The 19,004-nt window shown below is 51.8% G+C and overlaps 1 protein-coding gene across 3 annotated transcripts in view; it reads right to left on the reverse strand.

The window, feature by feature from the left end:
• The window catches only part of KIRREL3 (kirre like nephrin family adhesion molecule 3), a 413,421-nt gene that overhangs the window by 5,801 nt on the left and 388,616 nt on the right, over window positions 1-19,004 (reverse strand). For 2 of the 3 annotated variants that reach the window (XM_005494940.4, XM_005494942.4), the window contains 5 exons: window positions 14,551-14,651; window positions 14,273-14,471; window positions 13,040-13,075; window positions 10,173-10,280; window positions 3,938-4,047 (listed from right to left, as the gene is read on the reverse strand). In XM_005494940.4, coding sequence (XP_005494997.2) covers window positions 3,938-4,047; window positions 10,173-10,280; window positions 13,040-13,075; window positions 14,273-14,471; window positions 14,551-14,651 — 554 coding nt within the window. The remainder of the gene's footprint in view (window positions 1-3,937; window positions 4,048-10,172; window positions 10,281-13,039; window positions 13,076-14,272; window positions 14,472-14,550; window positions 14,652-19,004) is intronic. The other variant, XM_005494941.4, reaches the window with a different exon arrangement.

Below are 19,004 nucleotides of genomic sequence, written 5' to 3' on the forward strand. Positions count from 1 at the left end.
TCCTGGGCGAGGCTGGGTGTTGTGGAGATGCTGCTCTCTGCAGTTCAGACCCGCTCTGACTGCTCAGGGCTGCCCGTGCTTCCCGGGGTGGGCACGGGGGAAGGCAGAGAAAGGGATGCTGTGTCCTCTGGGCTGCAGGTAGGAAGGAAAATCACCCAGAATGGAAATTCTGCTCCTTTGCTTTTTCCTCTTCCACTTGCCTGGAAAAGGTGTCTGGTGCTGATCACCTGTGAAGGCTGTGAACGGCCCTTGGAGCAGAGGGATGGGTTAAAGGAGACAGGAAAAGATAAACTTATCACTGGATTGATTATTGTGACTGTTCCATTCCAAATATGAACCACAGGTGATGCCTGGATCTGCCTGGCCACAGTGGGGCATGAATGATCCAGAGATGGGGATCTCTGTGATTCCCTTGCCTCCCTGACATTTTGGGATCTTCTCTCACTGCTCATGGCAGTGGGGATGGCTCCTTTGGGATTATCAGCCGCATTTCACAGGTGGGGAGCCACGGGCTCCGATCAGCCGGGAATAAACCCATCCGTGCTAAGGGAGGAGGAGGCTGTGCCACGCCAGGGCCGACCATACTCATCATCTTCCTCCTCACAGCTGCTGTGCCCATGCAATGCGTCCCGCAGGAGGGAGAATGCTTTTGTTGCGGTTTATTTTCCAGGATCAAACCCCTTACCAGGATCCTTTGCCTGCAGCCACTGGAGCTGGCAGCCTTTTCCCTGCCCGCAGGCACCGCCTGGCAGAACAGCTCTCGGAGCAGGGGTGGGAACGCCGCCGAGGCAATGTGAACATATGCAAATCAGCCAGCGTGACGCGGATCCTAAGGTGTTAATGAGTTTATAGATGCATGAATAATTACTTGTGAAAAGCACGGTGAGCTGCCGAGGTCATGGATGGCTGGAGAACGACAAAACAGCGTTTGTGGGGCCGGAGAGTCCCGCTGGCACCCCGCGGGACACGGGGGACCGAGCACAAAGGCACAAACGCGGCGCTGAGGAGCCTGAAATGCAGCAGGAGCAGCTCAGGCTGTGCTGGAGTCAGGGGCTGGGATGGGGTTGGGATGGAGAGCAGCGAGGAGCTGTTTGCCAGCGTGGCTGCTTCTCGTTAACATCCCCGTTAATGATCCCGAGCCCGGGTGTGGCACTGACACTCACAGCTGATACTGAACTGAGGGGTGTAGTGAACACCCTGAGGGCGAGATCATCTCGAGGGATGGAGATCCCACAGAACGCTCGCAGAAGGCAAATGGGGAAGCAGAGGGAATAATGCTGTAATAATGGGAGGAGGGAGAGCTGGAAAATCGCGGGGTGAGAGGAGGGAGGTGCTGGGCACTGCCCTTCTCCTCCTGCTGAAGAGGTCTCATTGCTCCCCATCAGCAAGGGGAAGTTTTTAACTTGATCCTTCATTTCATTGACAAAGTTGGGATGTTTTATCAGGAACTGTTTGGCATCCAAGGCCGGAGGAGGATGCCCACAGCAGCTGTTGGACACAGCAAGGATGGGGATGAAGGACAGAGGGGAGGGTCAGTCTCTGCAGACTCTGTGGAGAGAAGGAATTGGGGAGTATTTCCTGGGAACGTGCTTGCTGAGGGCAGATGAGGGTGGGGAGGCTCTGATCCAGGCAGGGGAGGGGGTTTGATGCCTTCTCCCTGCAGGTAGGATGTCCCAGCTGTCCCAAACCCTGCCAGCACCAGGGTCAGAGATCATGGACCATCTCTTGCAGCTCCTGAATGCTGCTGATCCAATGATGTCATTTCCAACTGCTGTATTTTCAGGAAAAATGCTGGATTTGGCCAGCAAAGGGGAAGAATTGCCCTCCTCCAGTCCAGCCAGGCTGTGAGTCTCTGTTGTGTCACATCTGAAAGTGCTCAGCTTTAGGTGTGAACCCTGCTCACACTTACACAGTTCCATTGTGCCGTGACCAAACCACCTCTCACCAGTCTGGCTGATTAACCAGAAGAGCTCCACAACCTCTCCCTGCAAGGCATTTTTTTCCCAGCTCTCAAACAAATATTGTCATTTTTTTCTGCACCATTTCCACCCTGCCTGAATCCTCATTGCAATGTGCCCAGCACAGCTCTGCTCCCAGCCTCAACAAGGCACAAGCTGATGTGAAATCACCCCCTGGCTCCTGCAAATAACCTAAGAAAACCCCCAGGATGGCTTCCAAGATGCTGTGCTTGAGCTCCCACCACCATCCTCTTTCTTGTTCACTCAGAGTGTAAATGTTCTCTTCTGCAGAGGCTTCGTGTGTGTCTCCAGTTATGGTCTGGAGTGGGATTTGGGATGATCCCAGATGCCCCTGTGGGAGCCAGACCTGGGTTTGGCACTGCTGATCACACAGATGATGTACAGGCTCCCATGGAGAGAAAACTTCTCATTTCCCTTCATCCCAGCAGATTGTTCCAAACCCAACCCAACCCCAGCCTCCTCTGTCCTTCCAGCCTTGCAAATCCCACCATGGACCTGCAGATTTCTCAGGGCAAAGCCCTAATGGGAACGAAGGGTCTTGTATAGGAACCTCAGTGGTGCTGGGATAAGTTGCCAGATCTCCTCCTCCTCCTGCCTCATTGTTTGGAGGCTCCCTGGCTGTCTAAACACTCTGGCAATCCTGACAATTTCAGCAAGCAATTCCACCCACTCTACGATGATCAGCCTTGCCTTCCCACCAGGCATTCACAGAACAGCTTTTGCAGGCAGGACATACAAGTACTGCCCAAAAAAATTGAGATTTAGAGGAGGAAAAAAACCCACCCAGCAGCCTAGAAAGCAGCCACTGGCTTCTTCAATCCCTTCCCCCTTCCCCATCTGCTCTTTTATATGTATTTTTTTTTCAGGATTCTTTGCCATTTTTCAGCTTGTATTTGTCACCAGCAAGTGAAAGCCAAGGCAGACTGGGGCTGAGCCACAGAGAACAGTGACCACAGCACAGAGAGTGGTGAGCATGCACAAGATGGGTTTCCCACATCTCAGCCATCCTCCTCTTGTCCTGCCCGTGTCCATCGGTCCCCTCAGGTGAAGGTGGTGGCCTTAGGAGGGTGACAGCTCCCCGGTGTTACAGACCCAGGGGCAGGCTGGCCCCACAGCCCTGCCCGCAGAGCCTCTGGGCGCAGCATTGCTGGGTGATGAGCTCGTTATCACCTTGTGCTTGCCCTGCCCTCTGCAGATTTCCAGGTGTGAGGCTGTAGCAGACTCCATGGAGTTTGCAAGAGCAAAATAAGCTCCTGTCTTCTGTCTCGACCCATAGCTTATCTCTGTAACCCCATAGGTCACTTTTCCCTAACCTTTACTATTGGACAAGTTTGGATCCCCCTATATCCTATAAAAAGGTGCTGTTTTAGCCCATTCGGGAGAAGAAGGGCCATCTCTGGAACCCTTCACAGATCCCTCAATAAACCATCGCTGTGGAACACCAGGACCTCTCTTTCTCCTCTCTCTCGTCTACTGCTGCCCCAGCCAAAGGCACCCTACAAGCAAGCAAAAAGCTGAAATCCTAAGAGAGCTGACAATCATTAAAGAGCTGAAATCACTAAGCTTGCTAAGAGTGGCCAGCTAAGAGCTAAGAGCTGACTGGGTATTTGGGCACTCTGTCTCTCAGAGGGACTGAGTTACCCGGAATGGCCTGCATCGCTCGGGGATAAGCCCAGTCTGAAGATCCGGGTCTTATCATGAGGTGGCAAATTTGCTTTGCAATTAGCCTGGCGGGCAGATGGGCCGCTGCAATAAACCCCAGCAGTTCTCCCTCCTCGTTAGCCAAGTTTCACTCAAGGAGTTTTCACCGCAAGAGATCGTGGATCTCGAGAACAGCATTTTTTGGAAGAGCATCTTTGCCTTGAGTGGTTATTAGGGGGCTGAACGACACGTGTCTGGGTTTGTTACCATCAAACATCGCCTGGAGCAATCACTGGGGGAGGGAAGGAATTCCTTACCATCAGCTGCTTGATGGTGGGGTGCTCCTCTGCCTCCCTGCCCGAGGCCGGCTCCTTGTGCACGATCTCCACGCGGATGTCGTTCTTGGCAGACACCACACCCTTGAGATCTGCGAAAAGAGGGAGAGGGACAAGGGGCTCAGTCCGAGCTTCTGCAGGGACATTGTCGCAGACATCTTTTCATTCAAAATCTTTCCTTAAGATTTTTTCCTTCTGAGAAGCTGAGAGGCCTCCGAAACAAAATGTAAACATTGATTATCTGCTGCTGTGGAATCCAACAGGTGGATCTGTGATTGGTCTCGTGTGGATGTTTGGAATTAATGGCCAATCACGGCAGAGTTGGCGCTCTCAGTCCGAGCCACAGACCTTTGTTGATTAATTCTGTTCTATTCTTAGCTAGCCTACTGATGAGAAACTTTTCCTTCTATTCTTTTAGTGTAGTTTTAATGTGATATATATAATAAAATAATAAATCAAGCCTTCTGAAATATGGAATCAAATTCTCATCTCTTCCATCATCCAAAGACCCCTGTGACCACTGTGACAGGACATCACTGAGGACTCCTGGCAGCACCTGAGAAAATAAATCCAGCTCAGTGAGCCCACTGGAGAGCTGGAGGAGCAATATTTGTGCTGCCAGAAGGTATGGACAGCTCAGACTCCTACAGAAATTCCTTCTGCAGCTCACGGTTGTGAAAAATGCATGTATTTTATGATTGGCTTTTCGCAAATATTAAAATGAATATTATATGTGTTGTGTTAGAAAGTAATGCTGTATTAACTCTGAAAGTAATGCTGTATTAATTCTCTTAAGTAGTGTGTTAAATACAGTTTTAGGTTATAAAAAATGTTAAAATAGAAACAATGCTGTGTAGGATACTTTTTTAAAGAAAGGGCTCACAGCGAGATAGCAGCCACGGGACACCTGAATCTTTCAGAGAAAAAGAATTTATTGCCCTCTTATCAGAAGAAACGAACTTCTTCCTGCCTCAAAGGCACTGTTAGGATTCAGAGAAAGATGTTGATGATGACCAGACAGAATCCTATGTTTGAATGGAATTGATGCATCATGTATGAAGTATATGAATATGCAACAGGCTGTTGTTTTTAAGGCTTAATCCTTTGTTAATGTGGGTCCTTTTTCAGGCTCGTGCAGCCCAGAAAAAGATACCCGGAATCCGTAACTCTTGGTCTCTGTTGTCTCATATTGTCCTAATTCAAATTGTCCAAATTATTATTACTCTAATTGTATTACTATTTTTATAACCATTTTATTACTATTAAACTTTTAAAATTTTAAAAACAAGTGATTGGCGTTTTTCACACAGTGCTGTTACCAGGGGCTGGGCTGTAGCAGAACTGCTCCCACAGGCAGTGAAATCATAGTCCAGCCTGCTGATTCATAGGAAATCCTGCTCCTGAGGGATGGGCCAGCTCTGCCCAGGCTCTGGGAACCCCTGAGAAAAGCCTCCCCCAGTCTGGGGTGCAGACAGCACATGGAAAAGGCCAAGCAATGAGCACAGACATAGCCAGGGACAGTTTTATCATCTCCAGGCAGCCTGGAAATGACAATGGGAGGAGAGAGAGACATTCCTGGAAAGACTCCCTGCCTTCCCTGAAGGTGTCAGGCGTGCTTTGAACAAGTCGTTCCAGCAGGAGGAAAGCGCGGAGCAGCGGGAGCAGAGCGGTGGCACAAGGCCGAGATGAAAAGCAGAGATGGAGGCAAATCTGAGCAGCGGGACCTCCACAGCTTTGAAGCTGTCCCCCAGCCACAGACCTGGCTCTCACCTCGCAGGATGGCTGTGCCAGCCCTCCCAGACCCAAAAACTGCCTTCAACCACCGGTTTGTCAGATCTACCTCCAGCTGACGGATCCAGCAGCGCCCTGCCAAGCCAGGATTGTGGGGAGCAGTCCAGAAAAGGCTGGACCCCCGGGAGATTTATCTGTAAACCAAACTGAATGATGCAACTGACACCAGTTCGAAGCTCTGTCCTTGAATTCATCTCTCTCAGCATCCCCTGTCCTCCACAGCCCCCAGACCTCGCCAAGTCTCAGGGCACAAGGCAAAGCCTTTCACTGGGAACTTACTACAGCTTCTTTTTTTAATGTTGTCCTGCTGGGACCACGTTCCTGGTGCTGCAGCCTCTGTCTTTAATCACAAGGAGATGCTAATCAGTGTCTTGCAGCTCCTCTCCCAGGAGTGTTCCCCCTCAAATAACTCTGGGCTGTTAAGTCACTGAAGATATAACAACAGATGCGCAGTAAATTTTTTTATTTTCCAGAGCCTCCAGGCTCGGTGTGTCTGCACCTGGTCCTTTTTTTCTGCTGCATTTTCCCAAAACATGGTCAGGAATTGCTGTTAGTTGTGGTCAGTGGCTGGGCCAGGAGATTCTTCTCCAGAGTTACTCTGGGTCACTGTGTCCCCCTGACACAACAGTGCCTGCAGCCTGCACCAGGTTGTTGTTATAAATGATGGCACAACGCTCCAGTATTTGTCTTGGGAGAGGAATCTGCAGTCATCCTGGCAGGAAATGAGTCCTTCTCCTGCTATCCAAGTGCTCTGTCAATCCCATCATTCCTGAGCTGATCTGTGTAATAACTCTGCACATACACACCACTAACAGTGATGAAATTCCTTTCCTCACCTTTCAGCCTGGTGTTCCCACCCTCCTGCCACCAGAGACAGTGGCCACAGCATTCAGCTGGCATCAGCACCTCAAAACTGGGGTGAAAGACCATCCACCAAGATGAGTTAACAAGATATTTAATACTCTGCTAGTTTGATTTGTTGTACATTGGTGATTGATTAATAATGTACAGATGCAAGCTTGTGTCGTAGAGGGAGGACCCTGGTTACTCATTCTAGCATTAATTCTCCTATTTAAATATAGGTTAGCCTGTTAATGGGGAGGGAGTAATAAAGTTCTTATATTTTTGTAGTGCAGACCTTTAACTCACTCTTTGTTGATGGCTGCTTGAGAGTCCACAATGTAATTGGGAAATCAGTACTTATCCACTTGTAGAGATTGTATTCTTTTTTAAAGGAGCTGTAGCCCCTTTAAATAGCCCTTAATTCGCTTCATTAGGGTTTGTGGGTTTTTCTTGGGGAAGAATTAAAAGTGAACTTAGGTTTGTTTCACATCCAAGTCCTTCACTGCAGGGTTCTGCACCACGAGTGTCACTGGGCTCTGGTGCAGCTGCTGGTGCTCCCAGTTCCCCCCAAACCCAAGGAGAGACTGTTTTGGCAGCTTCCAGTGGCTTTTGGAGCCAGGTAAAGGGGAACTGAGTGGGCTCAGTGCCACCAGCACCCCATGCATGGATCTCAGGCTGGGGAATCCCACCTGCACTCTGGATTTGCTGCTGTCCCCAGCTGGGGCTGGCTCTTCCCTTCCCATGAGGTTTTGGGGAGGGAAGGGAGATCAGGGCAGGGATCTTCACTGATCTCTTGGGTGATCTTGTGGTGGTGTTCACAGGGGTCCCAGGAAGAGAGAAGAGATGAGGATCTTGACTCCATGTTTAGAAGGCTTGGTTTATTATTCTATGATATATATTATATTAAAACTATACTAAAAGAATGGAAGAAAGGGTTTCATCAGAAGGCTAGCAAGCAAGAAGAAAAATGGAATGATAACAAAATTCTGTGACTGACCAAGACTGTCTGGACAGCTGGACTGTGATTGGCCATTAATTAGAAACAACCACATGAGACCAATCACAGATGCACCTGTTGCATTCCACAGCAGCAGATAATCATTGTTTACATTTTGTTCCTGAGGCCTCCCAGCTTCTCAGGAGGAAAAGTCCTAAGGAAAGGATTTTTCAGAAAATATCAGAGCTACATGATCTCTTACTTATTCTGATCCCAAAGGGAAGTGGCAAGGAAGCCTTGTAGGGAGCACAGGGGCCCCTGCCCTGGCCTGGGGAGGCTGCTGAGCTCTCCCCAGGGAATCACACTGCCAGAGGAGCAGCAGAGCAGGGAACACTCCCAGACACAGCAGCCTCTGGTGTATTGGAGACCAAAAAACCTTTTCTAAACAGGATTGCACCAGAAACACAGCAGAGAAAAGGGAATTCAAACCCTGCCACCATATCCCCAGTGCCTTCTTTCCAGAACCTATCTTCCTAGCCCTGGTGAGGAAAATGCCCTTTTTCCTGATTTACCAATGGGATAAATAGCACAAGGCACTTGGCTGGGATAGCCTTGTCCCCTCTTGGCTTTCCCCTTGAAGAGCAGCCCATCCTTGCATGCCTCCAGCCTGTGAGAGTCTAAATCCTGGCGCTTCCACCACGTCTGGGATCTGTTGTCATGGCATTCCTGTGAAATTGTGTGTCCTGTAAAGAGCCCTGCACCATCTGGTTCCATCAAACGAGAGGGAAAATAATGAACCACACGCTCTCAGTTTCTCTGAAGGATGTGGCATGGGGAAAAAACTGCCCATGGACATGGAAACACCGCTTGGCCCTGCTTCCTTCAGGTGCTTGCATTGTCTCTTGCTGCCAAATGACATCAAACTGGCCTGGTCTTGGGTGCTGTCCATCAGCAATCCTTCCTCAAAAAGCAAGATAAATGACTTCCCCTATTTAATTCATTAATTCTTGCTAATGGAGGCTGTGGGAGTTCAAAAAAATGGGATAAAACAGGGAGAGGCATCATTATCACACTGAAAATTAAACACATTTCTGCAGTGGGGGGTCGTGTGTCCTTACTGAATCCAGGAGCAGCCTGATGTCTTTGATGGCTTCGTAAACCATCAAGGGGGGAAGAATAAAAGAACAACAATTGGGTTTTCTGGCACCCACGTGAGGAGTTTGGCATCCCAGAATCCGCACCACGCGTCTGGCACGCCGGGAGCAGCGCCAAGGATCTCCTCCTCTCCTCTCCCCAGAGGCTTGGAATGCTCCAGACAACCACACTCTTCTCCCTCCTGCTTTGGTGCCTTTTCAGGGAGCCAACAATCCTCCTTTAATTTCCCGGTGTCTTGGTAATGAGGCCAGACAATGCTGCACTGCTTCCCTCTCCTCCTCCTGTACCTGTGTTTCTAATGTCACTTTAACTTGTATTCCCACTGCAGCCAGACTTCAGAATGCACAACTGCCATGAAAAACCACTCTGCTGGCTGGCATTCCTGCCAGGAAAACTGGAATTAAAACAGAAGCAGAACTGTGGAGGGTTTTTAAGCACCGATGTGGCACAGTGAGGATGCTTCTCCCTCTTGTACCTCAGGATTCCTCCAAGGGAGAGATTAAGAGGTCCTCTACACACCTTCTGAGCTGCTAACAGGGATCAGCAGTTACCCTGGCATGTCTTCCATAAACTCTTCCCTTTTCCCACAGGGCTGCTGTTTGCAGCAGACACTTGGTAGACCAACAGGAGAAGCAGCTTGTGCAGAGAAGTGAATTCAGTAAATTGTGTTGGTTAATTCAGGCTCTGATTTCTCCCTGCTCCACTCAATTCACCCTCTGCCCAGAGTTGTCCCCCCAGCCCTTCCAAAGGGGACAGCCAGGTGGGGGTGACTGTTCCATTGTGATTTCTGTTTACCCCAGAACCCCGGGTCCCTCCCCTGCAGATTCCCTCCCAGGTGTGTCAGTCACCTCTCCTTTCCCCTCCCAGCACTGTCTGTCAGTCCTGGCATTCCAGAAGGGAATTGGCAGATCCAAAGGATGCCCTCTACCCCTGGGGGGCACTGGGCCATCCAGATGTCCTTTGTCCCTTTGTCCCTCCCCTCCTGTCCCTGCTTGGTGGCTCCCTGCCCCTTCCCTGCCCCTCTCCCCGGGGTTCAAAGGAGCAGCAACCACGGGCTCAGGGAGTTCTGTTGGAGCTGGTGCTGCATTCAGAGGCCTGAGGGCCAGAATAAAGCTCTGGATCCAAACCCTCCATCAGAACCGACTCCTTTCCTTCACCATCACCTTAAAGCTTCTCCACAGAGGGAAACCTGAGGAGCAGCCCCTGTTATGGGGGGAAGCTCCATCCCAGCACCACCAGAGCTCCTGCAGGCCTGGCCTTGTCCCCACGGGCCCAGTGCAGCACCCAGCCAGCCCAAAGTGTCTGTGGGGTGAAACACCACACACCCAGCCGGCCAAAAGTGTCTGTGGGGTGAAACACCACACACCCACAGCCAAAAGTGTCTGTGGGGTGAAACACCACAGTGCTGCTGTTTAGTTCAGCAGCAGAGCCAGACAAGCCCAGGCACATCCCATACACCATATTGGTGACATTCCAACAGGTGACACTTACTCCTCTGGGAGCGGGCGCAGCAGAAGGCGACGATGGTGGCCATCAGCACCAGGAAGGCCACGCCGGCCCCCACGGCCACCCCGATGATCACCGCCATGGGCACCGACTCTGCAAGAGCAAGGAGAGCAAGAGTGAAGCAGGCTGAAGGTCACAGAGGGGTCTTTTCCCTCAGGGACCCACCCTGGCTACTGGCAAGAGGCTCAGTGATGAGCCCAGGGAGGGTTTTGGGGCCTGCTTCCCTGCTCCCTCATCCCTGCGTGGTGATGGGATGCTGCAGTTTGTACAGCCCTGCTCGTTCTGTGCCTCAGTTTACCCTGGGAGGAGAGGGGGGAGCCAGAGGAGCAGATTAGTGACTGCTTTGTTAATACCCTGAGGTTAATAAATGAGCTCCTCTAAAGGATGAAGTGCAAAAGAAGACTGTGTGTTAATATTATAAAGAAAGAGAAATGACATCCGAGCAGGCTGATGGATGACTTAACCCAAGTCATCATTCACAGCCCCTCCCTATTTTATATCCCAATTTCCTGCCTTCTCCTGTGGCTTTTCAACTGTCATCCTTCCAAAATTCCTGAGGGTGCTACAAAGACTGGGACAGGAGGGATGGCCCATGCTGGGGCTGAGCACTGTGGGTGGGATGTGTGGGCAGGGTCTGGGGGAGGCAGAGCACCCTCACATCCTTCTGCCTACAAGAACTCTGTCACCAAATTCCTGGGGGGGATTTTGGGCTGTGGCTCAGCCAGCAAAGCTGATTTATCTACGCAGGCCCTGACAGCAGCTTGTGAGGTGTGGGGAGGGTGGAATGGGAAATCACATTTATGGTGAGGGGTTCAGATTTGGAGCCCCAAATCCTTTTATCTCCCTGCTCTGTCTCTCCAGTTCCTCCAGGCACAGGTCTGACTTTACAGTGAGTGTTGGGTTGGATTAAGGAGGGGCAGCAATGGGCAGCACTCACACTGTAGGACACCACAGCTGTGGGTACCACAAACTGCCTTCCTTGGCTGGGATGATAAAGCTGCATCCCAAAGACCCTCTCCCCTAAAGCTGCAGGTATCTCTTGGTCCCCATTCCTTCTCTTTCTAAATAATCTGTAGGATCTTGTGAACCATAAGGGGGATAACCCTGTCTGGGATGGCCAGATAAGGTGGGTGAGTGTGTCCTCACAACTTTCCTGGACACCTCCTTGGAAGGTGTTTCCTCCCTGGAGGCCTTGCCTTGGAAATGAATGGGATGAATTTATGGAAAAATGTATGCAGAGTGGCGGTTCTCCTCAGAGGTCTGAGCAGATGGGGACATGGATGCTGCTGGACCCTGGGGACACAGGGGTGACCCAGCTGAGAAGCAAAGCCCAGGGGTTCCTTGACTGGGGGATACAGGAACCATTTCCCATTGCCCACAGTGTGGGGCTGGGGTGGGCACGAATTTCATCCTGGACCTGAGAGCACAGATCCCACCTGTGCCTTCCATCCTTCCCAAGGGGACACACCCCTACTGGAGGGACTGGGGGCAATTCTCATTCCACCAGTATCCACTGTGTAGTCAGCAAAGGGTGTCATCCTTGTTTACCCTATCCCAAGCGGGACAGGGGAGTTCTAAAGCCACTCCATGGTACCCTGAAGCCATGGCTGTGGAGCTCCTGGGTCCTGAGCCCTAATTTGGGAACTGCAGGTGATAAATATGTGGTGCTGATTGAGTTCAGGCTCTGTTCACACTTGATCAAAACAGAACAGATGTTTCTCACTTTGTGGCTTGCTCATGGATTTCCTGCTTGGGCTGCTGGTCCCTTGGTGTGTCACATGCCACTCAAGGTGGGCCACTGGTGACATGACTCAAGTGGCACTGCACCAATCCATCACCAAACCTCTGGGAGTGCCCAGGTGGTGAAAAGGCAAATCCCCTCAGTCCTCTGCTGGACAGCTGCTGCAGCTGGGTCCAGCTGCTCCAAGAAGCTCACCCTAAAATCACCATTCTCCAGCCCAGCACCTGGGCCAGGGCATGAAGAAACCAGGGATTTCTGAGGCTGCCTGCTAAGCAGTGCTCCTGCCAACAGTGGCAGCTCCTCATGGGATGATTTTGGTCTTCCAAGGGGAAAATGGAGCAAGGGGCTGGAGAGAGAGGAGCCCTGGAGACCCTGGGAGGGCTGGCTGGCTCTCAGTTCTGGGGAATGGGATCTGCAGGGCAGAATTCAGAGAGAAGCAGGAGGTGATGGGGATGAAGATGATGAAGAACCATACAGGGAATGGGGTGGGGAGAATGCCCAGGGCTCTCCTGGGCTGCAAAGGAAACTGCAAAGGGGCAGTGACAGAATGGTGGGGATGGTAAACTCTCCTCTAGGGCTGGATGAGCTTAGGGAGGGGCAGATTGCTGGCTCCCCCAGGAATCCTGCTCTGGGGCACAGGACGAGGAACCACAAGGGCAGCACCTCCTGCAGATCTGCCCCCAGATCCATCCAGACCTGCTCTGGTGCCAATGGATGCTGGCCATCACTCTCCCACTATGCTGAACCAAGCTGATGTCTGCAGATGACCCTGGAAACATGTACTTTCCCCTCTTTGTTTTTGTCCCAAAGCAGCACTCTGTGGGACTTCTGCAACATTTTAAACATGGCCGAGTAAGAGCATCCCCCTTCCAGTGCCTGGGGAGCTGGGGCAGGGAAAGTGCTGGTTTCCAGAGTGGGTCAGTGGCACAGGGGGCCTGGACCCCTCCAGCTCCCCAGTCCTGCCCCAGTCACTGCCCTGCAGCTCCCTGCAGCCCTGCCTGCCCTGCCTGCCCTGGGGAGAGCTGCCGGGCCAGGAGGAGGACGCTGGGCCCTCAGGTGTGGTGGTGCCTGGGGACAATTCACGTTCACCGTCAGCTCATGATTTCCATACCTGCTTGAATACCAGCTCCTGATTTCATTTCCGTACCTGTTTGAAAATAAAGCAAGTGTCCACAGCCTTGCACAGCCCACGCGCCCACCGCAACTTCCTGAGCGCTCAGCCCTCTGCTCTGCACTGCTCTGCCTGCTCCAGGGCTGGCCCTGTGAAGGGGACCCTGTGGTGTCCCCTGGCCCGGGCAGGGCTGTCCCCTGTGCCACCCTGACCTGGGCAGGGCTGTCCCCTGTGTCACCCTGGCTGGGGCAGGGCTGTCCCCTGTGCCACCCTGCAGTGTCCCCTGTGTCACTGTGCGGTGTCCTCTGTGCCACCCTGCAGTGTCTCCTGGCCCGGGCAGGGCTGGCCCCCCCGGTGGCCCTGCAGGGACGCTGGGTGTGAGCTCGGCTCCCCGTCCCCCTCTGCTGGGACCCAGGCTCGCCGCCCAGCGCTGCCGCTGACTGGCAGCCGACCTGGAAAAACCACTGGCTCTGTTTGCATTGGAAGAAGCCCAAGGCTAATTTTAAGGGGTTCATTTAGCTCTGATTTAATCTGGACGCCAGCCTTGCCTATAAATCACAGCTTAATGAGAACAATCCACCTGCCTGCCCTGGCATTTAATAAAATAGAGGAGAACTGGAGTTCCTCCAGGAGCTAAGCATTCCTCACACAAGCCATCTCCCTCCCCTGCTGTGGAGAGCCCCGAGAGTGGAATTTCCCTGGCCATCCCCTGGGAATTGCTGAGTGTGTGAGCCCAGCCCTGTGGGACATGTGGCATTGTGGCTGGTGGCCAGGATGGAGAGTTGCCACCAGTCCAAATGCCTTCCTCTGCTCACCCCCATCATCGTAGAGCAGTGGGCTCTGCAGGGAGCAGCCACTGTCTCTCCAAGGCTGTGAATGATCCTCCAGCCTGGGCAGTGACATCACCTTGTACTGTGGGACAGGGAGTGAGGGGTGCAAGATCAGCCCGTGCCCTCCAGCTTTAGCAGGACAGGTAAAATCAGCAATACCTTACCAAGCAGAGACTTTACAGGGCTTGCCCCTGCTCCTTCCCCTTTACTAGATCATGTGCCTTAGGGATGCAATCCTGCAGCTAGCACAGCTGGAGCCTTGTCACTGCCCTTCCTAATTTCCTCTGACATCCCAAGAGCTCTCTGAGCACCTCCTGCTCTCACAGCATGTCCCCATTCCCCGAGCCCAGCCAGGTGCTAATTCCCAGTGCCCCCAGCCCCAGCAGCCCCCAGCAGTGCCCACCTTGCTCCTTGAGCCGGATGATCTCGGTGTCAGATCCGAAGCTGTTCCAGGCCGTGCAGTTGTAGATGGTTTGGAAATCAGCACGGACGATGTTGCTGATGGTCAGCGTGGAAATCACCCCCTCATCTGTGCTCACCGTCTCCACCGTGTAGCGCCCCGAGGTCCCAGATTCCAGAACGTTCTCCTTCCAGGACCAAGCCTGCCAAGAGAGAGAGAGGGGTGAGCCTGGAGCAGCCCCAGGTGCTGCAGGCACCCTCCGTGCCCAGGGTGATACTCACGATGCGGTCTGGCGGCGGAGTGCTGCGGATGAAGCACTTGATCTGCCCCTTCTGGCCGTGCAGGGCGTGCTGGGTCTGTGTGCTGGAGATGATGGGGGGCCCTGTGGAGACAGGAGAGGCTGCTGGCACCCCATGGGACTGCTGGGGATGGGGGATGTTAGGGAGCCCTGAATGGATATTGGAGTCCATGTCTAAAGGGCACGGATGGACAAACAGCCCCATCTCCTCTTGTGATGGAGAACATTGAGTGGGTTTTTGCAAAGCCCTCACAAAACACCAGGGCCCCCATCTCTGTAGCCCCATCCCTGGTGTAAAGGGTCCTTCTCCCATCTCCTTGGAGAGCCTGGCCTCTGAGAAGGGCTGTTTGCTGCAGGAGCAAAGCAGGATCCCATTCCACCTGCTGTTCCTCTTCTGTGCCCTCCCTGATCCATTAAGCAACCAACCAGATTCATTAAGCAACCAGTTTGAATTAAACTAATTGCTCTCCAGGGCATTGAGGAAGATGTGGTGGAGAAATTTCTGCTGGAAAACTTTAACACCCATCAGCTGGGCTCTCCTGTGCCATGTGGGTCATGAAAGGAGCTGAGGAGAGAGGTTAGGAAAGGCTCTTCGTGAGCCAAACACCAGCTTGGGATGGGAGATGTCCTTGTCCTGCCTTGGTGAACATCCTGTGGTTGGGAGAAAAGGGATGGGAGAGGAGAGCATCTCTCACTCTTCTAACAGCTCTGATGGCCCCAGGGGAGCAGCACAAGAGCTGGGATCCTAATTGCTGTTTATTAACCTCCTTAATTAAAGCAGATTTGCGTTTCCATGAGTGGCTTGCTGCTGGCAGAAAACAGCAACAACTGGCCTGCAGGGCAGGGAGAGAGGAGTGGCAGGGGATGTCAGAACTCCCCCTGCTCCAGCTCTGGAACTTTGGGTGTTCACTTGGGGCTGCCACGCCTGGTTTGGAGTATGTCATTGGGTTTATCAGTAATGCAGCATTGTGGATTTTTTCCCATTTTCCTCACCTCCCTGCCCTGCACCTAATGTGCTCCTTCAAAAAAAAAGTCTCAGGCATTTGGGGTAAAGTGGGAAGAAAGATTTGCCTGGATATTCTTGCCTGATTCTCATCCAAATCACCCATTTATAAATTTCATAAATGCACAGAAATGTACCAAAATGCTAAATCCTTCACTCTCAGGCATTTATACATACAGCTGCCTTTTGGAACTGTCCCAGTAACCCCTTCCTGCACCAAACTTGCACACTCCTCACACACTTCCCACTGAGGCACAGCCCTGTCCCTGCTTCCTTTCACTGCTCCAAGGGGAGATGGATGGAAAACAAGCTCATTGAAGCACAATTCACTGACCAGTGGCCACGGTTCTGGCAGCTCAGGAAATTACTACTGGAAGGGAGCCGCCATCAGCATCAGGAATAGCAGGAGCTGGGCGTGAAGGTCAGGACTTGTTTTGCTGTAATGGACACAGCAGTACGGCTGTGGAAGCTTCTGCCCTTTTTGATTGAAGAAGGCAAAGAAAAAAAAAAGCCACTTTGTTGTGTTTTTCTCTCTAAATGCTCAAGATGTTGTTCTAGGCACGATCCCAAGGTGTGAGTTCTAGTTTATCCATTGCTGAAAGCTCAGCTTTCCCAAGGGTCTCAGAGGAGGTGACTCCTTGCTTTGCCTGAGGAGCCTGCTGAGGCCATTGATGCTCCTGCCCACCTGATGATTCCAAAGCCAGCAGAGGCAAGAGCAGTGAGGGGATCTGCAGGCCAGACCTAAACAGTAATAAAAAGAACCATCTCCTTTCCATTTTGATGGTTGTATGTTACTTATAAATTCTGGAAGTGCTCCAAGACTGGGTGACGCTAGAGAAAAATGGTTTAATAATCATTAAAAGGATCATTTTCCCCAAGGCGAGTGGGTTTTAAACGGCACAAATGCCAATGGCTTTGGCTTTTATTATTGCTTCAGGAGTTCAGAGTCGAAGGCTTATCATCATGATAATAGTGGATGACTAAAGACTGTTTGTGAGATGAACATGCCCAGAAATAATAGCACGAAGTTGCAGCCTCTTCTCATTCAGGGCTGGTGTTTGATTCTCCACCAGGCTCTGGCTCCTTATGAAAGCTGCCAATCTCCAGCTTGGCATTCAGCACCGAGTGTGAGACAGCCCACAGGCAGGGAAAAGGCTCTAAGCAATGTTGCTATGGATATAAATGATGGAGCTATTGGTGGAGGTTATTTTTAGCACCTCGGTGCCAATTTATTTGTGCGGTTTGCACAAAGGAGAAGTCTGAGGTGGAAGCCTACAGGAATGAAAGGATAGGATGGTCTTGGCTTCTCCAGTCTGCTTGAGTCCATCTGAACTTTTCTCCCAGGCACTCAAAATTATTTGGCAGGAGAGTTTTGTTTAACTCCTTGCTTCCTGCAGAAGTCCTGGGCTGACTGGTTCTGCCTGGTATTGATTACAAAGGAACACCACAGAATTATTTGGGTTGGGAAAGACTTTAAAACCCATCTCATTCCAGATCCCCTACCATGGGCAGAGACACCTCCCACCAGAGGAGGCTGTTCCAACCTGTCCTCGAGCACTTCCTGACACCTTGATGTGCTCCTGACCAAGCGGGGTGGCACATCAGCCCCTGCCCTGCTCTCAGCTCTCACACATGCCCAAATACTTTGTTGGGGTGAATCCCAGGCAAATGACATCCTGAATTAGTCACCTGGAGCTGTCCAGCCCTTCCAACAAACTTCTCTTGCAGAACAAGGTGAGCAGGGGTGGTGGTCCCTGCTCAGCAGCCCCTGCCAAGCCTGGATGGTGCAGTGACAGAGGGACTGCTGCTGATCTGCCTGTGAAGGTGACCTGGGGGTGCTTCTGCTGGGGTGGGAGCTGTGACCAGGCTGGGTGCAGTCAAGAGCATCGAGAGGCTTTGGCTGTAAATCCAGCTGCTGCTGATTTATGATGGCACCAAGTTCCTCCCTTCCCTCGAGCCTCTGCTGCTCTGGCCCTGCCAAATGCTGCTGCTTTGCATAATCCTCCTTCCCACTCACCAGACTGAATCCTATCTGCTTCATTGCAGGCTGGTGGCCTTGGCTCTGGCATGGGGTTGGGCTGCTCTGCAACCACAGCCCTGTCTGAGGGAGCTGGGTGGGAAGGGCACAGGATGCTCTCCCACCCCACCATCACCATGCCATGATTTTGGACAATTTTGGGAGTGGATGGGCTGATGGGATCACAGGCTCAGAGTGGGTTGGGTGATCCCTCAGTTGGGATCTCTGTGCTTGGTGGGATGGATCAGCCCCCTAAAAGTCCAGGTGCCCTGGCCAGGGCAGTGCAGCCAGCCCAGAACACAACTTCTCAATGCCTGATATTTCTGTGACAGAGGGAAGCATCTGGTAATAACAGACAATTGTATCACCCTCTGGATTTAAAATCACTTCAAAATATGAGGCATTCAGCTTCCCCCTTGAATTACATCAGAGCAGGCTTCCAGCAGAATTCATTAGCTGGATTAGACACACTGTGCCGTGCTCTGGAGCTGGAATGCTGCTCCCGCTGCAGGACAGGCTGCCTCTTGTTATTGGTGGATGTGGGATGTGGGGATGCTGCTCAGAGGCTCGGTTCTCTTCACTTGGAGGGCCAGGAGACCATTCTGACCCAGAGGTGTGGGATTCTCCCTTGGTCCAACACCTGCAGTAACCTGTCCCAACGTTGTCACCTTCAGGGTGCACCTGGCAGCACTTCCCATGGGATGGGATGTGCAGGCAGTCAGTTCCTGGCAGATCCTCAAGGCTGAGCAGTGAACCCCATGCATGGATTTCATTTGCTCCCCATCAGTTTCCGCAGGCATAAGCTGGGGAGAAAAACCAAAAATTGCTGGAGGGAAACTTTTCCAGTCAGTGCTGCAAGCTCCAAATGCCTCGAGCTGTGGGGAGCTCTGCTCTGCTCTCAGGGCATCCCTGTGCCTGGTAGGTGTCAGGGAAGGAGCATGTTCTTTGTGCTAATTTGTTGCTTTGTTTTCCATGAGCTCATTTAATTATAATTAAAACCCAGCAGCTGCTGGGGAAGGAGACTGAAGGCGCTGAGGAGCTGAGTCCAAGTCAGGGAGTGGCTGGTTTTCAGTAGTTGGTTTTCAGTGGTTGGTTTTTAGTGGTTGGTTTTCAGTGCCTGGTTTTTAGTGGTTGGTTTTTAGTGGCTGGTTTTCAGTAGTTGGTTTTCAATGGTTGGTTTTTAGTGGTTGGTTTTGAGTCCCTGCTGGGTTGCCCTCAGCTTCCTTTTCCAGGATTATAGAAACCTGGAATAGTTTGGGTGGGAAGTGATCTTTAAAGGTCATCCAGTCCAACCTCTTGCCATAACAGGGACATCTTTAGCTGCATCATGTTGCTCAGAGGTCTGTCCTTGAATATTTCCAGGGAACTGGGAATGCACTGTGTGCATTATCTGTGTTTGAAATCAATGCTTGCCTGA

This window comes from Zonotrichia albicollis, chromosome 27 (genome assembly GCF_047830755.1).
Source record: "Zonotrichia albicollis isolate bZonAlb1 chromosome 27, bZonAlb1.hap1, whole genome shotgun sequence".
Lineage (NCBI taxonomy): Eukaryota > Metazoa > Chordata > Aves > Passeriformes > Passerellidae > Zonotrichia > Zonotrichia albicollis.